This window comes from Salvia hispanica, chromosome 3 (assembly GCF_023119035.1).
Source record: "Salvia hispanica cultivar TCC Black 2014 chromosome 3, UniMelb_Shisp_WGS_1.0, whole genome shotgun sequence".
NCBI lineage: Eukaryota > Viridiplantae > Streptophyta > Magnoliopsida > Lamiales > Lamiaceae > Salvia > Salvia hispanica.
The window spans coordinates 35,572,454-35,589,265 of record NC_062967.1 but is presented as its reverse complement, the minus strand read 5'-3'; the positions used below and the strand labels follow the sequence as shown (position 1 = coordinate 35,589,265).

General features: G+C 33.8%; 3 protein-coding genes across 5 annotated transcripts; 2 read left to right on the top strand and 1 right to left on the bottom strand.

Annotated features, from left to right (window-relative positions):
* The first annotated feature begins 3,995 nt into the window (after positions 1-3,995).
* LOC125209977 (zinc finger matrin-type protein 3-like) lies at positions 3,996-5,144 on the top strand. Its single transcript, XM_048109554.1, has 5 exons — positions 3,996-4,000; positions 4,094-4,187; positions 4,237-4,350; positions 4,428-4,523; positions 4,590-5,144. Exons 1-5 carry the CDS (start codon positions 3,996-3,998, stop codon positions 5,142-5,144), a joined length of 864 nt encoding a protein of 287 aa, XP_047965511.1.
* A 3,293-nt stretch (positions 5,145-8,437) lies between these two features.
* Positions 8,438-12,271, top strand: LOC125216790 (angio-associated migratory cell protein). Its single transcript, XM_048118560.1, has 12 exons — positions 8,438-8,591; positions 9,292-9,393; positions 9,534-9,584; positions 9,711-9,752; positions 9,884-10,003; positions 10,555-10,700; positions 10,780-10,930; positions 11,030-11,113; positions 11,328-11,443; positions 11,527-11,585; positions 11,703-11,802; positions 11,882-12,271. Exons 2-12 carry the CDS (start codon positions 9,294-9,296, stop codon positions 12,107-12,109), a joined length of 1,197 nt encoding a protein of 398 aa, XP_047974517.1. The 5' UTR covers positions 8,438-8,591; positions 9,292-9,293; the 3' UTR covers positions 12,110-12,271.
* Positions 12,272-12,736: 465 nt separating this feature from the next.
* LOC125216009 lies at positions 12,737-16,600 on the bottom strand. 3 transcript variants are annotated; one of them, XM_048117607.1, is made up of 3 exons: positions 16,200-16,600; positions 14,268-14,493; positions 12,737-14,084 (listed from the first exon to the last, which is right to left on the bottom strand). In XM_048117607.1, exons 2-3 carry the CDS (start codon positions 14,469-14,471, stop codon positions 12,867-12,869), a joined length of 1,422 nt encoding a protein of 473 aa, XP_047973564.1. In that variant the 5' UTR covers positions 14,472-14,493; positions 16,200-16,600; the 3' UTR covers positions 12,737-12,866. The 3 variants fall into 3 exon arrangements, with proteins under 3 accessions (XP_047973564.1, XP_047973565.1, XP_047973566.1); XM_048117608.1 differs by lacking the exon at positions 16,200-16,600 and adding an exon at positions 15,655-16,187; XM_048117609.1 differs by lacking the exon at positions 16,200-16,600 and adding an exon at positions 15,407-15,562.
* Between the last annotated feature and the right edge of the window lie 212 nt (positions 16,601-16,812).

Genomic DNA, 16,812 nt, shown 5'->3' with positions numbered 1-16,812 from the left:
AGGGGAAGAGAGATCATGCAGCTGAGAGAGAAAAACCATGCGACCAATTCTCAGAATCGATTAATTCTGAGTTTAGGGTTTGAGGCAAAGGGGAAGTAAAATTGGAGATGAAATTGGAAGAAGATGGATTAATGCAGGAATAGATGCAACGATGCATGCAGAGGAGAGAGAAGAAGATGGTTTTCGTTTTTTTTATTATTCCATAATTTTTAGTATATTTTTCTCAATTATTTATAATTATGCATAAATAATTTAGCTTAATTATGTATAATTTGAAACCAAAATACTTTAGCTTAATTTTATAATTGTTCAATATTTTCCAGGCATTGGTGACTAACATACAAATTTTTTTAAAAAAATTGAATTTTGTCCGTGCATATATAATTTCCAGAGATCTAGTAGTCTATAAATTGTCACGTGTTGTAATTTCGTTTTATTATTTAATTTAAAAAGATAAGAAGAAGGAGTATCAAATTTGGGAATTTGGACAAACTGTTAATATAGTGTATAAAAAATATCAATGCGATTCCTTGAATATATCAACATAGTTTAGCATTGACATTGTATATGTATTATATTTACATATTTTGATAGCTACTTTGAAATTAAACTTCTTCTTAAAAAATAAGAAAATTCAAGAATTTTTTTAATATTTTAACATTGGAACCTATGCAATTGAGATCTTGTTAGAATCCTTATAAAATTACATTTAATTTGATATATGTTGTGTAAAATTTAAATTGAGATTATAATTATTTAAAGTTTTGAGATATTTTTTATAAATTAATTATAATTTGTTAATTGACATTAATACACCTCATTGATATTTTTTGTATATTGCATTGATACAGGCAGGATGATCTCGTGCCATGATTTAATGATTCAATACAATATCATAAGCTATAAAATATTTTTTTAGAAATTATTGGAAAGTTGGTAGTACAATTATTCGCAATGCGATTTTAGTGATATGTTGTAGTGATCTGATTATTATTACTACTAGTGTCACGCCCGTGCGATGCACGACTCATTTTAATTTTTTCATACTTGTTTCATTATGTAAAATAAAATTTATGAAATGATAAACAAAAGAATATTCGGCATCCTCTTTGAATTATACTTTTTCAATCACATTAACCCCACATGGCCACATCGCTTATCATTATTTCATATAATGTAAATACCAGAACAAAATTCTTATTATTATAGTACTTATTAAATATATAATTTATTCAATAAATTGCACGGTTGCAAATTAATATACATTAAACATATTATTTGGCTTGTGATTTTAGAATTTATGTATTATGCATTTTTTATTATTAATATTATTATAAAAATAACAACAACAACAATAATAATTAATATTTTGTTAAATTTCATATTGTATCATGCAATTTATTTAAGTTGATAATCCCACTTTAATACATTCTGAAAAAAATAATTTCGCATAATATATATTTTTATTATACATCCAATATTTCAATAACCTTGACAACGGAATGATCTAAATCTTTCAATTGGGACGTAAATTTACCCCATTGACATCAATATTATTGAAAGTGGTAATTAATAGATATTATATGTGATTGTAGATTAGACTTTCTAAGCTAAACTAATCACCATTTAATAAATTTCATTAATTGAAAATTAGTTAACAATAAAGTATTAATTCAACTCTATTAATCAAGAAATAGTAGATTAGAAAGCAAATGAAAAATTCAATAAATTCAATAAAGTTAAAATATGTTTTCCACCACCACTTCTCTTTTGCTCTAATATGTTTCCATCTTACCTTCTCCCTCAATCATTTACATTCGCTTCCATCTATTTCCAGCAACTTTCATATTTTCTGGTAATCATCTCATCACTTTTTTCATCTCGCATTAGAATCATCTTCCTCATCAAGCCAGTTATGGAATTTCAAACAAAAATCAATCACATATCCTATATTGTAATTTGTTTGGGGACCACAAGAGTTTATGATATAAAATTGTGCAAGAAGGTCAATATTGAAAAATCACAATACACAAAGTTCATGACTATAAAATTCCAAAAAAATACTCATTAATTTCAAAACAAAATTCCGCGATTCGCATTCCTTGTTAAATTTGAGTACACGCTCCCAACCTTCCTTTTTCTTACTTTTTATTATTGGAATTGTGATTGAATCGTGAATGAGTATTTATAGAGATTTGTTCTGTTTAATATTGTAATTAAGAAGTCTCTTCTTATTCCTATATTAATTAGGATTAATTATAAAATAAAGAAAAGACTAATATGTAATTATGTAGAATAAAGTAAAGAGACCCCCCAATTCAATTGATCCTTCTTATTTCTTCAATTGTTTTCAAATTTATTTTATTTTATTTTTTAAAATATTTATAATATTGAAATAAAAATAATTGGAAAGAGTTCAACGTTTGCTAAACGCCTAAATTCAATTACTCTATAATTTAAAAATTAATGCGGAAAATTAATATTTGAAATAATTAATGGGTTCAAAGATTAATCCATGGCAGTTACTAAATTATCATCTTTCTCTAATGGCACGTCCAGTTTGAAGTAATTGTGCTCAAAATTTAATCCAATGACACATCCAATTCGTAACTGAATATATTTATTACTGCATCAATCTATCAAATATCCACACTATTATCTACAAATTAACGTAATCCTGATTGTCTATATATCAAATTCACCTAAACAAATGGTGTAGGTAGTGCTCAATTTATTAGGTAACTGCCATATTAATTATTGATTAGTGTATGTTCAATTGATTAGGTAACTGCCATATTAAGAAAAATACTTTATTATTTTGTTTATTTTTTTAATTTCTGACAAATTTCAGTCTATATAAAAATAGATGAGCATAAAAAAGACTCAAACTTTTGCAATGCTCATTCCTCCAAATCCTTCTTTCTTCCATTAAGGCAAGTATTATTTTCCTTGCATGAAAAAATATTATTAATGTGTTCTGTTTTGATTTTTATGTTGTTCTGTCTCACATTTACTTTCTCTTTCAAATTAATATTTCATGATTGAATGATTATTTACCAGTAGAATGATACTAACTGGAACTCATGCAGATTAACACCAAATATTAGTTTTAATTAGTATTTATGTAATGAGTAGTAAAACATTTATTCACTCTGTTGTGAGATAGTACTAATTTTCATCCATTTTTAGTGTTAATTTTTATTTTTTTCATGATAGATAAATATGGCTACAGATGAGCAAAAACCAGACCCCTCACTTCTTAAACTTCAGGTTCTAACCTTATTTTTGGCTTTATTTTTTTCAACGGCTTAGATTTAATTAATACTCCATTTTACATGCTTTATTTGTGGCTACAAACATCATTTTCCGTACCTTCAAAATGTGCTTAACTTATTCAAGTAATCTGTATGAATACAACAGAGTCATAGTACAAAATGTAGCTAAAAATAATAGTTCAAAATCAAATCCTATACTTTTCTGATGCATCTTTTTACATTAGTATCCTTCTATACTTTCTGATGCATCTTTGGAGTGTAACCGGAAAATAAGCTTCAAGGCTTGGTTGGTCGAACGCGCAGCCTCTAAAGAGGGCGTTCCTCGACAATCGTCTAAAACTCAGACACCACCACCTGGACCACTTATGATCAAAGATGTGAGTATTTTTCTCATCACTTTCTTCCCGAATCCTCTTCTTACACTGGTTCATGCAACAGGAGCCTTGGCAGGGTCCGCCCGGATTCTCACCCGCTGACTATCTGAATCCAGCAGCCCGAGATTCGACTGAACCAAGGAACAAACTTCAAACTCTTCCTCCATCAAAAGAGGTAACAAAACATTTGTTTTTAACCATACATGATTCATTTTAGCCTAACTTTTCCTCATCTCAAAGGCCATCGTCCCAAAAAGGCCTCTTCCGTTGCAAGGTCCACCGGGACTATCACGCGATGAGCATCTGAATCTACCGTGCAACAAAGCTCAAGCTCATCCTCCATCAAATGAGGTAACAAAACATTTGTTTTTAACCTATTTTTTCCCATATATGATTCTTTTTAACCTAACTTTTCCTCATCTCAAAGACCATCGTCCCAAAAAGGCCTCTTCCGTTGCAAGGTCCACCTGGAATATCACGCTACGACCATCTGAATCCACCGTGCAACAAAGCTCAAGCTCATCCTCCACCAAATGAGGTAACAAAAATTTTGATTTGTAACCTATTTTTTCCCATATATGGTTCAGTTTAGCCCAACTTTTCGTCATCTCCCAAAGAACATCGTCCCAAAAAGGCCTCTTCCGTTGCAAGGTCCACCGGGAATTTCACGCGACGAGCATCTGAATCAACCACCAAATGAGGTATAACGCATTTATTTTTAACCTCTTTTTTCCCATATATGGTTCTTTTTAACCTAACTTTCCCCTGTCTCCCAAAGACCATCATCCCAAAAAGGCCTCGTTCGTTGCCACAGGAGGCGTGGCAAGGTCCACCCGGAATACCACGCAACGAGCATCTGAATCCACCAAACGAGGTAACAAACATCTGTTTTTAGCCATACATGTTTCATTTTTTGACCTATTGTTTCCCCATCTCTCAGCTGCCATTTTCAAGAGGAAATCCATCTTCGAGGCCCAATCCGTTTCTCCCAAAGACCATCGTCTCAACAGGGCCTCATTCATTCTTGAAGAGGAAAGCTACAACGCCCAAGAAGCCTGCCACACCACCACCTCCTCCCAGCAAGATGAGCAAGCCCGCGGAGAATTTGGTCTGCGATCTCTGCAAGGCCAGCTGCTCGAGCGCCTTAGTAATGCAGCAGCATTTGAGAGGGCGGAAGCACAAGGCCAAGATTAGCTTCATGAAAAGGAAGAGGGAATCCAACACCACCACTGTCTCGAAAACTAGATGTGACCTCTGCGAAATCTGGTGCAGCGACGCTGGTGCATTGCAGATGCACTTCAAGGGGCAGAAGCACACGGCCAAGGTGCAAGAGCTGCAGCTGTGCAAGGAGAGGGGCGGGCACAAATCCTCGAAAGCGCCTATAGTCTGTGAGGTGTGCAGAGTTCCTTGCATGAACCAAGACGCGTTCGAGCAGCACCTCAAGGGCAGGCAACACGGCGTTAAGCAAGACCTCAAGCGCCGCAGACTCCTTTGAACATCCAACCTCTATATATGCATCTATCTATCTATCTTGACTTTGTTAAATTTTCAGACTAAAGCAACTGTGTTTTTTCTACTTTAAACAACTAAATTTCCTAGTTTTTCTGTGATTAAGTATCATCTATATAGCTTTTAAATCACTATTTTAAATAATGAAGCTCTCTTATTTTATTTGGAAAGACAGGAGAATGATAATTGCCATAGAAAATGTTGGTTTGGAAAATGATAAGCAAGACTAATTGTTGCTAAAAAAAATCCATTGCAAAAAATGGAACCAATAGAGTCAAAAAAATTCCCTACTTAATTCAGTGAACACCATTAATCTAATCTTGTGCAAAAAAAAACATCTAAATAAATTACTGTAGAATAATTAAATATAATGATTCCTATTTAATTGATGTGAGTAATGGGTTAGTTTTGTAACGCTTGGTCTAAACGGACCGTGCTAGATATTTATTCAGTTAGGTATGCAACAAAATTAGAGATATTGGTCCTTAAAATCATAAACTTTGCTTAAAATTTGGTATTTTTCATGAATTTTAAAATTGGCATATAGTAATATCACAAATTTTGCACTTTAGTTGGTGTTTTCCATGGCATATATATTAAACTAACTTACGAGGGTTTTTTTTATCATAACTTGACACAATTAAATTAACGTGGTTTTCAACGTGACTTTTTATCCTACATGTTATGAACTTAAAAGTGGTTTAAAATATCATAAAACGTATTACGGTTGCCTACGTAAAATAAAATTTTGATGAAAATACCTTATTTGAGTGAGTTTGGAAAATACCAAACAAAATGCAAAGCTTGTGATATTATAGACCAATTTTAAAGTTTATTAGGCAAAGTTCATGGTTTTAGAGCATCTTCAGCCATTACACAAAACTCAAACCCATTTTAGTGTAAATGTCACACTAAATATTGATTTTACTCCGACCATTTGCACTAAACTCAAACCCAAAAGGATATTCCCCACCCACTTGCTTTTCATACTTTACAATCATACCTATATATTTTATATAAATTATACATTAACCCCATACACATTTTCAACAACTTAAATTAAATTAAGAGTGAATTACATAAATGGTACCCGATCTTTCACTTTCGCACGTAAATGGTACCTGATATTTATTTTATATCGTTTTTGGTACTTATAAATCACATTTTTGGTACCTGATGCAATTTTCTTCCCAAAATGCCCTTTAAACAAATATATTTTCTCATTTATGTCATAGAGGGTATTTTGGACAAACATAAAATTAGTACCAAAATTGATATTATAATATCTTCTCTCATTCTCCTAATTCTTTATACTATTATAACTAATCAATATTAATATTAATTTTCATTTTTAATATCATTCAAATATACTTAAATATAACTATAGTTATAATTATATTTAATTATTATTGTTATAATACTAAAAATTGATAGTAATTAATAAATAATTGTAGTATAATTATATAAATTATGAATCACATAATATTATGTAATAATTATTATTATTATTATTTTACATTAAATTAGTAACTAATCAATATAGACTATTATGGTTATAATACTAAAAAATAATAGTAATTAATAAATAATTGTAGTATATATATATAAATTATGAATCACATAATATTATAATAATTATTATTATTATTTTACAGTAAATTAGTAACTAATCAATATAGATTATTATTGTTATAATACTAAAAACTGATAGTGATTAATAAATAATTATAGTATAATTATATAAATTATGAATCACATAATATTATGTAACAATAATTATTATTATTTTACATTAAATTAGTAACTAATCAATATAGCCTTGATAAAAATATAACATTGTGAATTGTATTTTTAGTTAGGTGTTTCAACCTTAAAATGAGTATTAAATAATTTAATAAAAAATATTCAATTGATTTAATTACTTTAAGTAATTAATTTAATTAGGTATTTTATTTTTTATTTATATTATGAATGCAATTAGATGTATTTATAAACCACTAAAAAGAAAGAAGAAAAAAGAAGGAAGAAGAAACATTTTACTAAGGAGAAAAAAAATAAAAGAAAGGAAGATAAAAAATACTAAAAAGAAAGAAGAAAATGAAGAAAAAGAGAAATAAGAAAGGAAGAAAAAATAATCACATATTTGGTACTATTTAATTGAAATTTCCAAAAATATCCTCCAAGAAAAAAAATCACATATATGGTACATGGGGTTATTTTTGTCACTGGGTACCAAAAACGATATAAAATAAAGATTAGGTACCATTTATGTGCGAAAGTGAAAGACCAGGTACCATTTATGTAATTCACTCTTAAATTAAATACTAATATAATAGTTAAATTTATTAATTAATATAACTATATATGAAATCAATTACTTTAATAAATAAAAAATTACATGATTTAAAAAATTTAAAATAAACAATTCTTAATGTTGAATTATGTACGTAAATTGTCGTCCACAGATTTATATTCAAAGGAAAACTGGATTCTCTATTTGGGAACAAAATAAAACAAGTTATCGTATTTTTTATTTAAACAATAGATTAACTTTTTCTAATTATGCTGAATACTATTAACTTATAGTACAGTATATACTAATTATGGGCTAGCCCACTAATTAGTAAACAACCAAATAAAACCAAATTAGGTTAATAGTATTTGACAACATCTTCTACGCGCCTGCCGCTGCTTTCTTCTGTAAGTTTTCTTGTCCATAGCTTTTAATCTCTTTTCCTTCTCTTCTTCTATTTTGATAAATATGAATTGATTTGAACTTTATGCAATAACTCAAATTATGAAAACTCAAATCATGAAAAGTACTTTTAGATATTTTTTCTTCAAAAATCTATAATAAGATTGGTTTTACAATACTGTTGGAGGGATTATTCTACTGCATTTGTATTTTAAATTTTGCAGTACTATTGAAGATGGTCTTAGAGACCAATATCCCAAAAAATTACTAGTACAATTTTAAAATCAATTGTCACATTATCGCATATTTCTTTGGATAGATAATTGCAAAAATTCCAATGTCCGTAATTTATAGTAATTCAATTTTTGAAAAATTTGGCCGTCTTTACTAGGGTGTCAAAACGGGTAATCCCGTTACTCCACAAAATCGGCAGAATTGGGTTAGGCCCGAGATACCCTGTATGTATATAAGTAATTTTATTTTGTAATTTTAATACTTGCTAACTGGTGTGACTCAAAAATCATAATGTAATTTTTTTTATTAAGCTTTTTTTTAAAGTTTTGAACTTTTAATGTAGGTTTAAGTTTTCCTCCAACTCTTTAAGTCTGAGACTGCTTTATCGAATCAACTCCTTCCACCCGCCGCCTGTACCGATTCTACTCCTTCCACCCGCATCCGCTGCCATTTGCTGCCGCTGGTTCAGCCAGCTCTCCAGCGCCGCCAGTTCTCCCCTCCGAGGTATTTGAAATCTTAGAAGCTTCACACCGACGCTTATTGCTTGCGGAAAATTGGTCAATTTTTTTTTATTTCTTATTCCTCTTTTATTCTAAAAGATTGAAGTAGCGAGAGTTGTACTTGAATTGAGCTGGCCGTGAATTTATAAATTGATTTGGGAGTGTTTCATGGTAATTGGCTTGACGTGATGCTCAAACTTGTATGGTAGGATGTTTTATGTAGAAATAGGTGTTTTGCTCAATACTTTGGCTTTTGATGTTTTGGCATAATTGAAGTTGGAATTTCTCAATCTATTACTATATTCATAGGCTGTTTAAGCTTGTGTATTGTTATGGATTTATATTTTTATTACTGCTCATTGCTGTATCAATTGTATGAATCGGTTGAAGTTTGCTGATTTCAAGTTTGCGATTTTTTTTGCTGAAATCTGCTGAATTAATATTTCTCAACTGATTCGCATATGAAGATTTTGAGAAAAGGAAAAAAGATTGATTAAATTGGTAAATGGATGCCAATGAAGAAATTATGTTTATATGTTTATACTCATTTTTAGGCATTATGTTGGTTGATGCTTGAGTTTGATTGTGTTTAGTGGACAAATTAGTCTAGTAGTATCACACTCTGATATGATTATTCTGCTGTATTGTTTGATTTTTGATTGTTTTAGCTTTGTTGGCTTCAAATGATATGTTTGTTTTCTTAGAAATGAATGCGCCATCTCCAGTCCACGACGACAATGATAATGGGGAGCAGACTTTCATAGATGAAAGTGATATAATTAACGAGTATGAAATCGATGATGAAGGTACAATTGTGCAGCTGTGTTATTATCTTCTATAGAGTGTATTTGATTACAAACATGCTGGTTGAGATTCTATCTTCTTTATAATATGTGTAGTGCGCTTTTGTACGTTTTTGTACTGATTGACCTAATTGTGGCTTTAGAACTCCCTGATGCTGATGAGGAAGGTGGCTCCGGTGGAGAAGAAGAATTTGGTGCGTCCATTTAATGCAATTTTCTTTCAACCATGTCACTTATTTAAATTTAATCCATGTTGGCATTTGTGAAAGAAAAACAATTTCGTATTGTTGTCTTACCCCATCATCCTTCTTTGGCTGCAGATGGAGTTGATGATTCTGTACATATATTCACTGGTCACACAGGTGAACTATACTATTCTCGTCTTTCGGTTTTTTTTTAGTTTTATTGTGTACATGTTACTCATTCTTAAAAAATCTGATCTGGTTCGTACATCTAATAATGTGTTCTTAATAAATGCTTCTTTTGCATCTAGGTGAACTGTATAGTGCTGCATGTAGTCCAACAGATGCTTCTCTAGTGGCAACTGGAGGCGGAGATGATAAAGGATTTTTGTGGAGGATTGGTCAAGGGGATTGGGCTTTTGAATTGCAAGGTGTGTGGAATTGGTCTCCTGTCTTCCTGTTCACGGTTTTAGTTGTCTGATATATGAACGTAAATGGCTTTTAATGTATCAGAGTTTTAAGTATGTGTTTAATTATCAACAATCTAAACCTTTCCAACAAATTTTTCTTGTTTTGGATCCTCTTGGAGCAAAGAACTGGATGAAAAATACACTACTATTACTTTTCAAATAAAAGTTCAGTGGATTGACCTTTATCAAAAAACTGTCCATGTCTTCTTATTATATGGTGAAAATCATATATTGCTGAAGAATTTATTGATTCCATAAAGTTACTCAGTTAAATTGTCAGTTTCGCTAATTCATTATTATAGCATGGTATAAATGCAGTCCTAGACATGTAAATACTGTTTTTTATGGTATTTTTTTCGGACTACTAAAGCATTAGTTTATCACATTATTCACTGACCTTTATCTCTTATTAAGTGCATGTCTCAGTATCGAACAACTTCTTTTTATCGAAGAGTAGAAACGCTTTTAGTACGTCCGTTTGTATGTTTCATCTTCTTAAACATCCGCTACAGGCCACCAGGAAACTGTATCTAGTTTATCCTTCAGCATGGATGGACAACTGATTGCATCTGGAGGCTTGGATGGAGTAGTGAAAGTGTGGGACGTAGCAAAGGAAGAATTGAAATGTACTCTTGAGGGTCCTGGTGCAGGCATTGAGGTTATTTTTACGAAGTTATGGAGGTGTAATTTGCCATAGTTTACTTCATGTTTATGCTATATCAATGATGTGTTGTTAGTGGGTCAGGTGGCATCCGAAAGGACACTTAGTCTTGGCTGGTGCAGAGGATGCCTCAATCTGGATGTGGAATGCTGACAAAGGGGGCGCTTATCTCAATGTTTTCTCAGGTCATGGGGGTAGTGTGACCTGCGGAGATTTTACACCCGATGGTATGGACTTGTTGTCATGAGAAAAGCCTCTTGACCTTTCCTTTTGCTATGATTTTGTATTTTGGTGGCTTCATCATCTGATAATTTCACTTTCTGAAGGTAAAATAATTTGTAGTGGTTCTGATGATGCAACTATGAAAATTTGGAACCCTAAAAATGCGGAAATCATTCATGATGTTAGAGGTACGTTATTTGGTTGGTTTTTGTTTTCATTTTCATCTATGTGTGAAACTTGAGCTGCCTTTTGTTGTATATATGACTACACTATTTACGACTTCCCTTTCCATTATTATTATACTTGTTCCATTTTCCTTTTCTTTTCTTTAAATTCTTTCATATCTGCAATTTTTTGCTACAACACCGAAATCTGATAAACGAACTGTATTTTTATTAAAAGGTCATCCTTATCACACTGAAGGAATCACATGCTTGACAATCAGCTCCGATTCTAGTCTTGTCATTACTGGTTCAAGCGATGGTTCGGTGCACGTTGTCAATATATCAACGGGCAAGGTACTTCTTTACCTCATTTCACCTCTCATTATTTCTTATACTGCTTAGGCAAATGAGTGATCTTATCATGTCTCAATCCACAGGTTGTTCTCTCCTTGAATGCACATACAGAATCAGTAGAGTCCGTTGCTTTTGAACCAAGGTTTTCCCCTGCCACTTTTTCCTCTTCCTGGACGAATTAGACATAGAAAAGATTCATTCGGACATTCTCTTGTGAAAATTGCGTAGAATATTTACTGGTATAACTTCCTTCTTGTAGCTCTCGACGGGATAGCTGGAGGGCTGCAACCGGAGGCCTGGACAAGAAGCTCATAATCTGGGATCAGCATTCATCTCCACGTTGCATATGCGAACACGAGGTTTGCATAACTAGTTATCATGAGTTCTTTTTTCGATAGAGGCAGGCTTAAGAGTACATGATTTCCCTACGTTGTGCAGGACACCGTGACATGTTTGCTATGGCTTGCCGGTTCGAGATACATAGCCACAGGCTGTCTTGACGGGAAGGTACGCATATGGGACAGCCTATCCGGAGATTGTGCCAAAGTGCTCAGTGGACACTCCGATGCCATTCAATCCATTGCTGTGTCGTCTAATGGAGAATACCTTGTGTCTGTTTCGATCGATGAAACTGCTCGGGTGTTTGAGATTGCAGAGTTCAGATAGATATTCATTCATGGCAGAATCGTGAGTTCAAGCTTCATTTATCTTTTGGTTTACTTTTCAGACAACCTTAAAAGCTTGTGTTGAGTAAAGTGTGGTATTTATATATGTATCATAGCTTGGATGATATATACTGTTATGGAAGTTTTGGTTTATTTATCTTCATTTTCAGATTTTTGAACACTAAATATATCTGGAACTCAACTGGAAGTGTAATAATCTTCAATAAATTTGTGAACTAATGCCAATAGTATAGAATATATATCTAGTTAGTGGCAAATGTGTTGTTATCAAATTTATCTTTTTTGTTTGAGTTTTGTAGTATAACTTAATGAATGTTGTCCGGTTAGATAGATAATGCCCAATATTTAATCTCGAGACTGTCATTTAAAGATTAGGCTTGACTTATAAATTTTCCACTCCATATTCGATGAAAGTCATTCGGAACTATCATTTTGTATGGCACGGGGGTAGATTTTTCATAGCAAAATTCGGTCCAATACATCGTAATTAACATGTTGGTTAACCGTAGTCTAAAATACACAAGAAATATCGGCTTCGGGTCTCGAGCCTCTTGCTCTTTCCGTGTATTACAAAATTAATCTTGGATAATCTCGGACAAATTCAATCTTACAACAAATTAATCTCAATTAACTGAACAAATCAACCACAGTAGCAAGACTAATTCATTTGTATATGTACATCAACATATCATCCAGTCAAGAATCTAATTTCAACGTGTAACATCATATCCTAACAATCAAACCATCACAAGCAAGAATCGACTATCCCTACGCCTCCGGCCTCCTTGCCGTCTCCTAGTCCCTCCCCAGCTCCGCACAACAGCACCACCGGACTGCTTCAAGATCGAGCTCATTGATAACTTGGATTGTTTCCTTGTTTTCGCGCTGCCCTGTTTGAAGCCCTTCTTCCCCCTCTTCTGGCCCTTCCCGGAAGAGCGTTTGCTGAAACGAGACGAGTTTAGAGTGTTTTCCTCCGTTGCATCTGTCTCGAGTTTCACAACCACTTCAGCAAACCAGCACAGGTTTCTGAAGTTTGCTAGTGGATCGAGAACATCAGCGTCTACCACGACTCCGGAGGAAAAAATCGCGACTAGAGTTTTTGCAGCAGTGGTGTTATCGAGTTCCACGAATGGCTCTTCCGATGTTTCCAGTTGAATATCTTCGGATTCTCCTCTTGGAGGAGAACGCTCCTCGTTCTCCGGGCTCACTGGTCCCTTCAACGATCTTTGCTCAGGAGTCGAGGAGCTCGATGGAGCCAGATGCTCGTGTGCTACGCCACTGTTCAAGTCTATGTAACCTTCAGTTTTCAAGAAACTGTCACTGCCTCTGTTCTGTACAATCGGTTCATCATCAAATGGCAACAAATTCAAATCAATATCGAGACCAGTGAAGGCTCCGAGAGGATCAGACGAACTAGTAGGCAATGACTCCGGCTCTATGGGCTCGTTCAAATCAATGAAACAATACGTTTTCCTGATATCTGAACTGGATCTCGACAAATCCCATGTTTTAGTCGAACCAAAGTCTGAACGAGTAGCATGCTGGAAGTCGGATATTTTCTCAGGGGTACGATATGTCAACTCGGGTGCTTTGAACTGCTTCACCTGATCGTCTTGGTACATATGAGCTGGAATATGAAGGTCGACAATTCCACTTTGTTCGCTACTATTTCTTCTTATGCCACACTCGGATTGTAGAGTTGCAGGTCTCAGAAAGCTCTCTGCAACGAAATGTTTAGGCCCTTGAACGTTCCTTGATGTTAGATCAGACAACTCACGATGTGAAAGATTTCCAAGAAGCCAGTCTATTGCAGGAGAAGACTTATGAGGAATTCCAACCCCGGGATGAGACGAGGAATAGATTGATTCTGATGTTTGAGACAGTAAATGCCGTCTCACTCTCATTTCATCCATCAAGTCCCTCTGCCTTCCGTGTAAACGGTGCAGCTCCTGAACCTGTGCGTTGAAAACATTAAACAGCTCAACATTACGCAACACGAATGCCCCTCCTAATATCATTTTTATGTCGAGAGGGCCACTCTAGTTTTGATGAAACGAACAAAGAATACTAAACATATATACCAACGTTTCGTCTCAATCAACAGATGAAGCAAAGTTAAAAGGTCTGATGATGAATACCTGAAACCTAAACGTGGCTTCGTGATTCTGTATGATCTGTTTCACCATTCCCTTGTCATAACCTACGTACTGATCAGACGATGGCACAAAAATGGTGTCGGTGTAGCCTCTTTCTTCTCCATACAGGTGCCAAGAATAGCCACCTGCACCGGAATTCAGATCCCTCGTGTGGCAATACACGGGTGTGTAGCTACTGCACTGCATAGTCACTCCGGCTCACCTTGAACTGAAAACAGCACAAGTTAGTATTGTCCGTAAAGGAGCTCAAAATCCCCCAAATCGAACATACTAACACATCACATTCAAAAACTCAACAAAAATTCACAGAAATGAGCATTTCACATAGCTTTCTTCACACTATCCACTCTTCCGACTCCAAATTTGATTCGAACAGAACAAACACACGAATATAAAATTCGAACATACTAACACATCATATTCCAAAACTCAAAGACTACACAGAAATTTAAAGAAAATCATGAAGAAACAAGTCGTTGTATCCTGCAATACAGCAATAGACATTCATCACAAACTTCGCCACATATATGAAAACGTTATACGAATAATCAGGAGCATTCCAAATAGTTTTCTTCAAACTACCATCTCTTCCTCTGACTCCAAATTCGATTCAAATTTCAAAACAGAACAAGCACACGAATACAAAATTCATACATACCAACACACCATATTCCAAAACTCAAAGATGTCACAGAAATTCAAAGAAAATTATGAAGAAAAAAACAGTTCTATCCTGCAATAGACATTACTCCTCACAAACTTCACCACAAATATGAAATCCTTAAGACATTAAATCACGAGCATCTCACAGAGTTTTCGTCGCACTATCCTCTCTTTCAACTCCAAATCTGATACCAACAGAACAAAGACACGAATATGGAGATCGACATACTAACACATCACATTCCAAAACTCAAAGATTACACAGAAATTCAAAGAAAATCATGAAGAAACAAACAGTTCTATCATGCAATAGACATCACTCCCCACAAGCTTCACCACAAATTAAATTTCTTAAACCAAAGCATTTCACATAGTTTTCTACAACCTATCATCTCTCTACTAACTATATGAATTTGCAACAAACACACAAATACAAACTAGAAAGATTCAAGAACCACCTTCTTCAAATAAGAAAAGCAAACACACAAGCCTCTGAGAAGGAGATCATATAATCCAAAACTGTCTTAATTTGAGAAGTATGAAAAAATCTAACTAACTTTTCACAAAATTGCACATCCATATAAGACCAAACAGTATCCAAGAATACTTTATCGTTTGATAAGATCAAGCCGACATTTATCCAGCTAAGCAAGGAAAAAACCATCAATATGATTCCTTATGTTGACATTAGGCCAAAAAAACTCACCACCTCCAACAGAAGATCAGATTGTGACAAGATAAGATTTGGACTTCAAAGCATCACACCAATTAATGTTCTTGACTATAAACCAGAAAAGCCAAGAATTTGAGATTTTAGGAAGATAAATTCACTTTTTTTCACCAAGAATTTGGAAAATGGAAACAAGAGAGAAACTATCTTGTATTATGAGAGATCACACCAGTTTACATCTCAACTTTAAAGCATCACACCAATTAGTGTTCTTGACCATGAGCCAGAAAAGCCAAGAATTTGAGATTTAAGGAAGATAAATTCACTTTTTTTCACCAAGAATTTGACAAAATGGAGACAAGAGAGAAACTGTCTTGAATTATGAGAGATCACACAACTTATCCCAGAAGAGAAAGACAAAAGGAAAACACACACACACACTGGCTGACTGACACACACAAACACACACACACAGTGGGGCAGCATTCTGAGAAGAGAGAAATGCCCAGATGAGAAAATGAAGAAAAGATCAGACCCATAATCCATCTTCTCAGAGAAAACAACAAAGATTGGAACTTTACCTGAAAAGGATAAAACCAAAACCAAAACCAACTCAAAATCACAGCTTGATTACTTCACCAACATCGAAATTGCTCGGAAAATCAGGTAACAATGAAAGCGGGAAAAGGGTGCTTGGAGAGAGGAAAAAATCTCAGTGAAGAGAGCGGATTATGGGATGAAAGTGAAACTGAAACAGCTCAGAGACTTTGCTAAAGCTTGCATTTTTTTAGAGAGAGGGAGAGAGAGAGGAGGGAGGCATGAAAACATTGAAAAGGAGGCTTAAATTTGCAGAGAAGCAAAGGCAAAAGGAAAAGCGAAAAAAGGTGAGGTGCGTGAGAGAGAGAAGATTGGAGTTTGTTTCTGGATCTGCTGGGGCCACACGCACTGGGCAAAGAAGGTGGAGAGAGAGAAGAGGAATATATTTTGGGATTTGTCAATACATATGACTCTCTGAGAGGGAGACAGAGGTTCCAGTATATTACGTGGATTGCTTTAAATTCTGGAGCGAAATTACGTTTCGATACTTATCTTTCACTTTTGCACATAAATGATATATAATTTTTTTATATTAATTTAATATGCTAATCATATGATTTCTTTATTATAGAAGATATTTTTAAAAATTTCAATTAA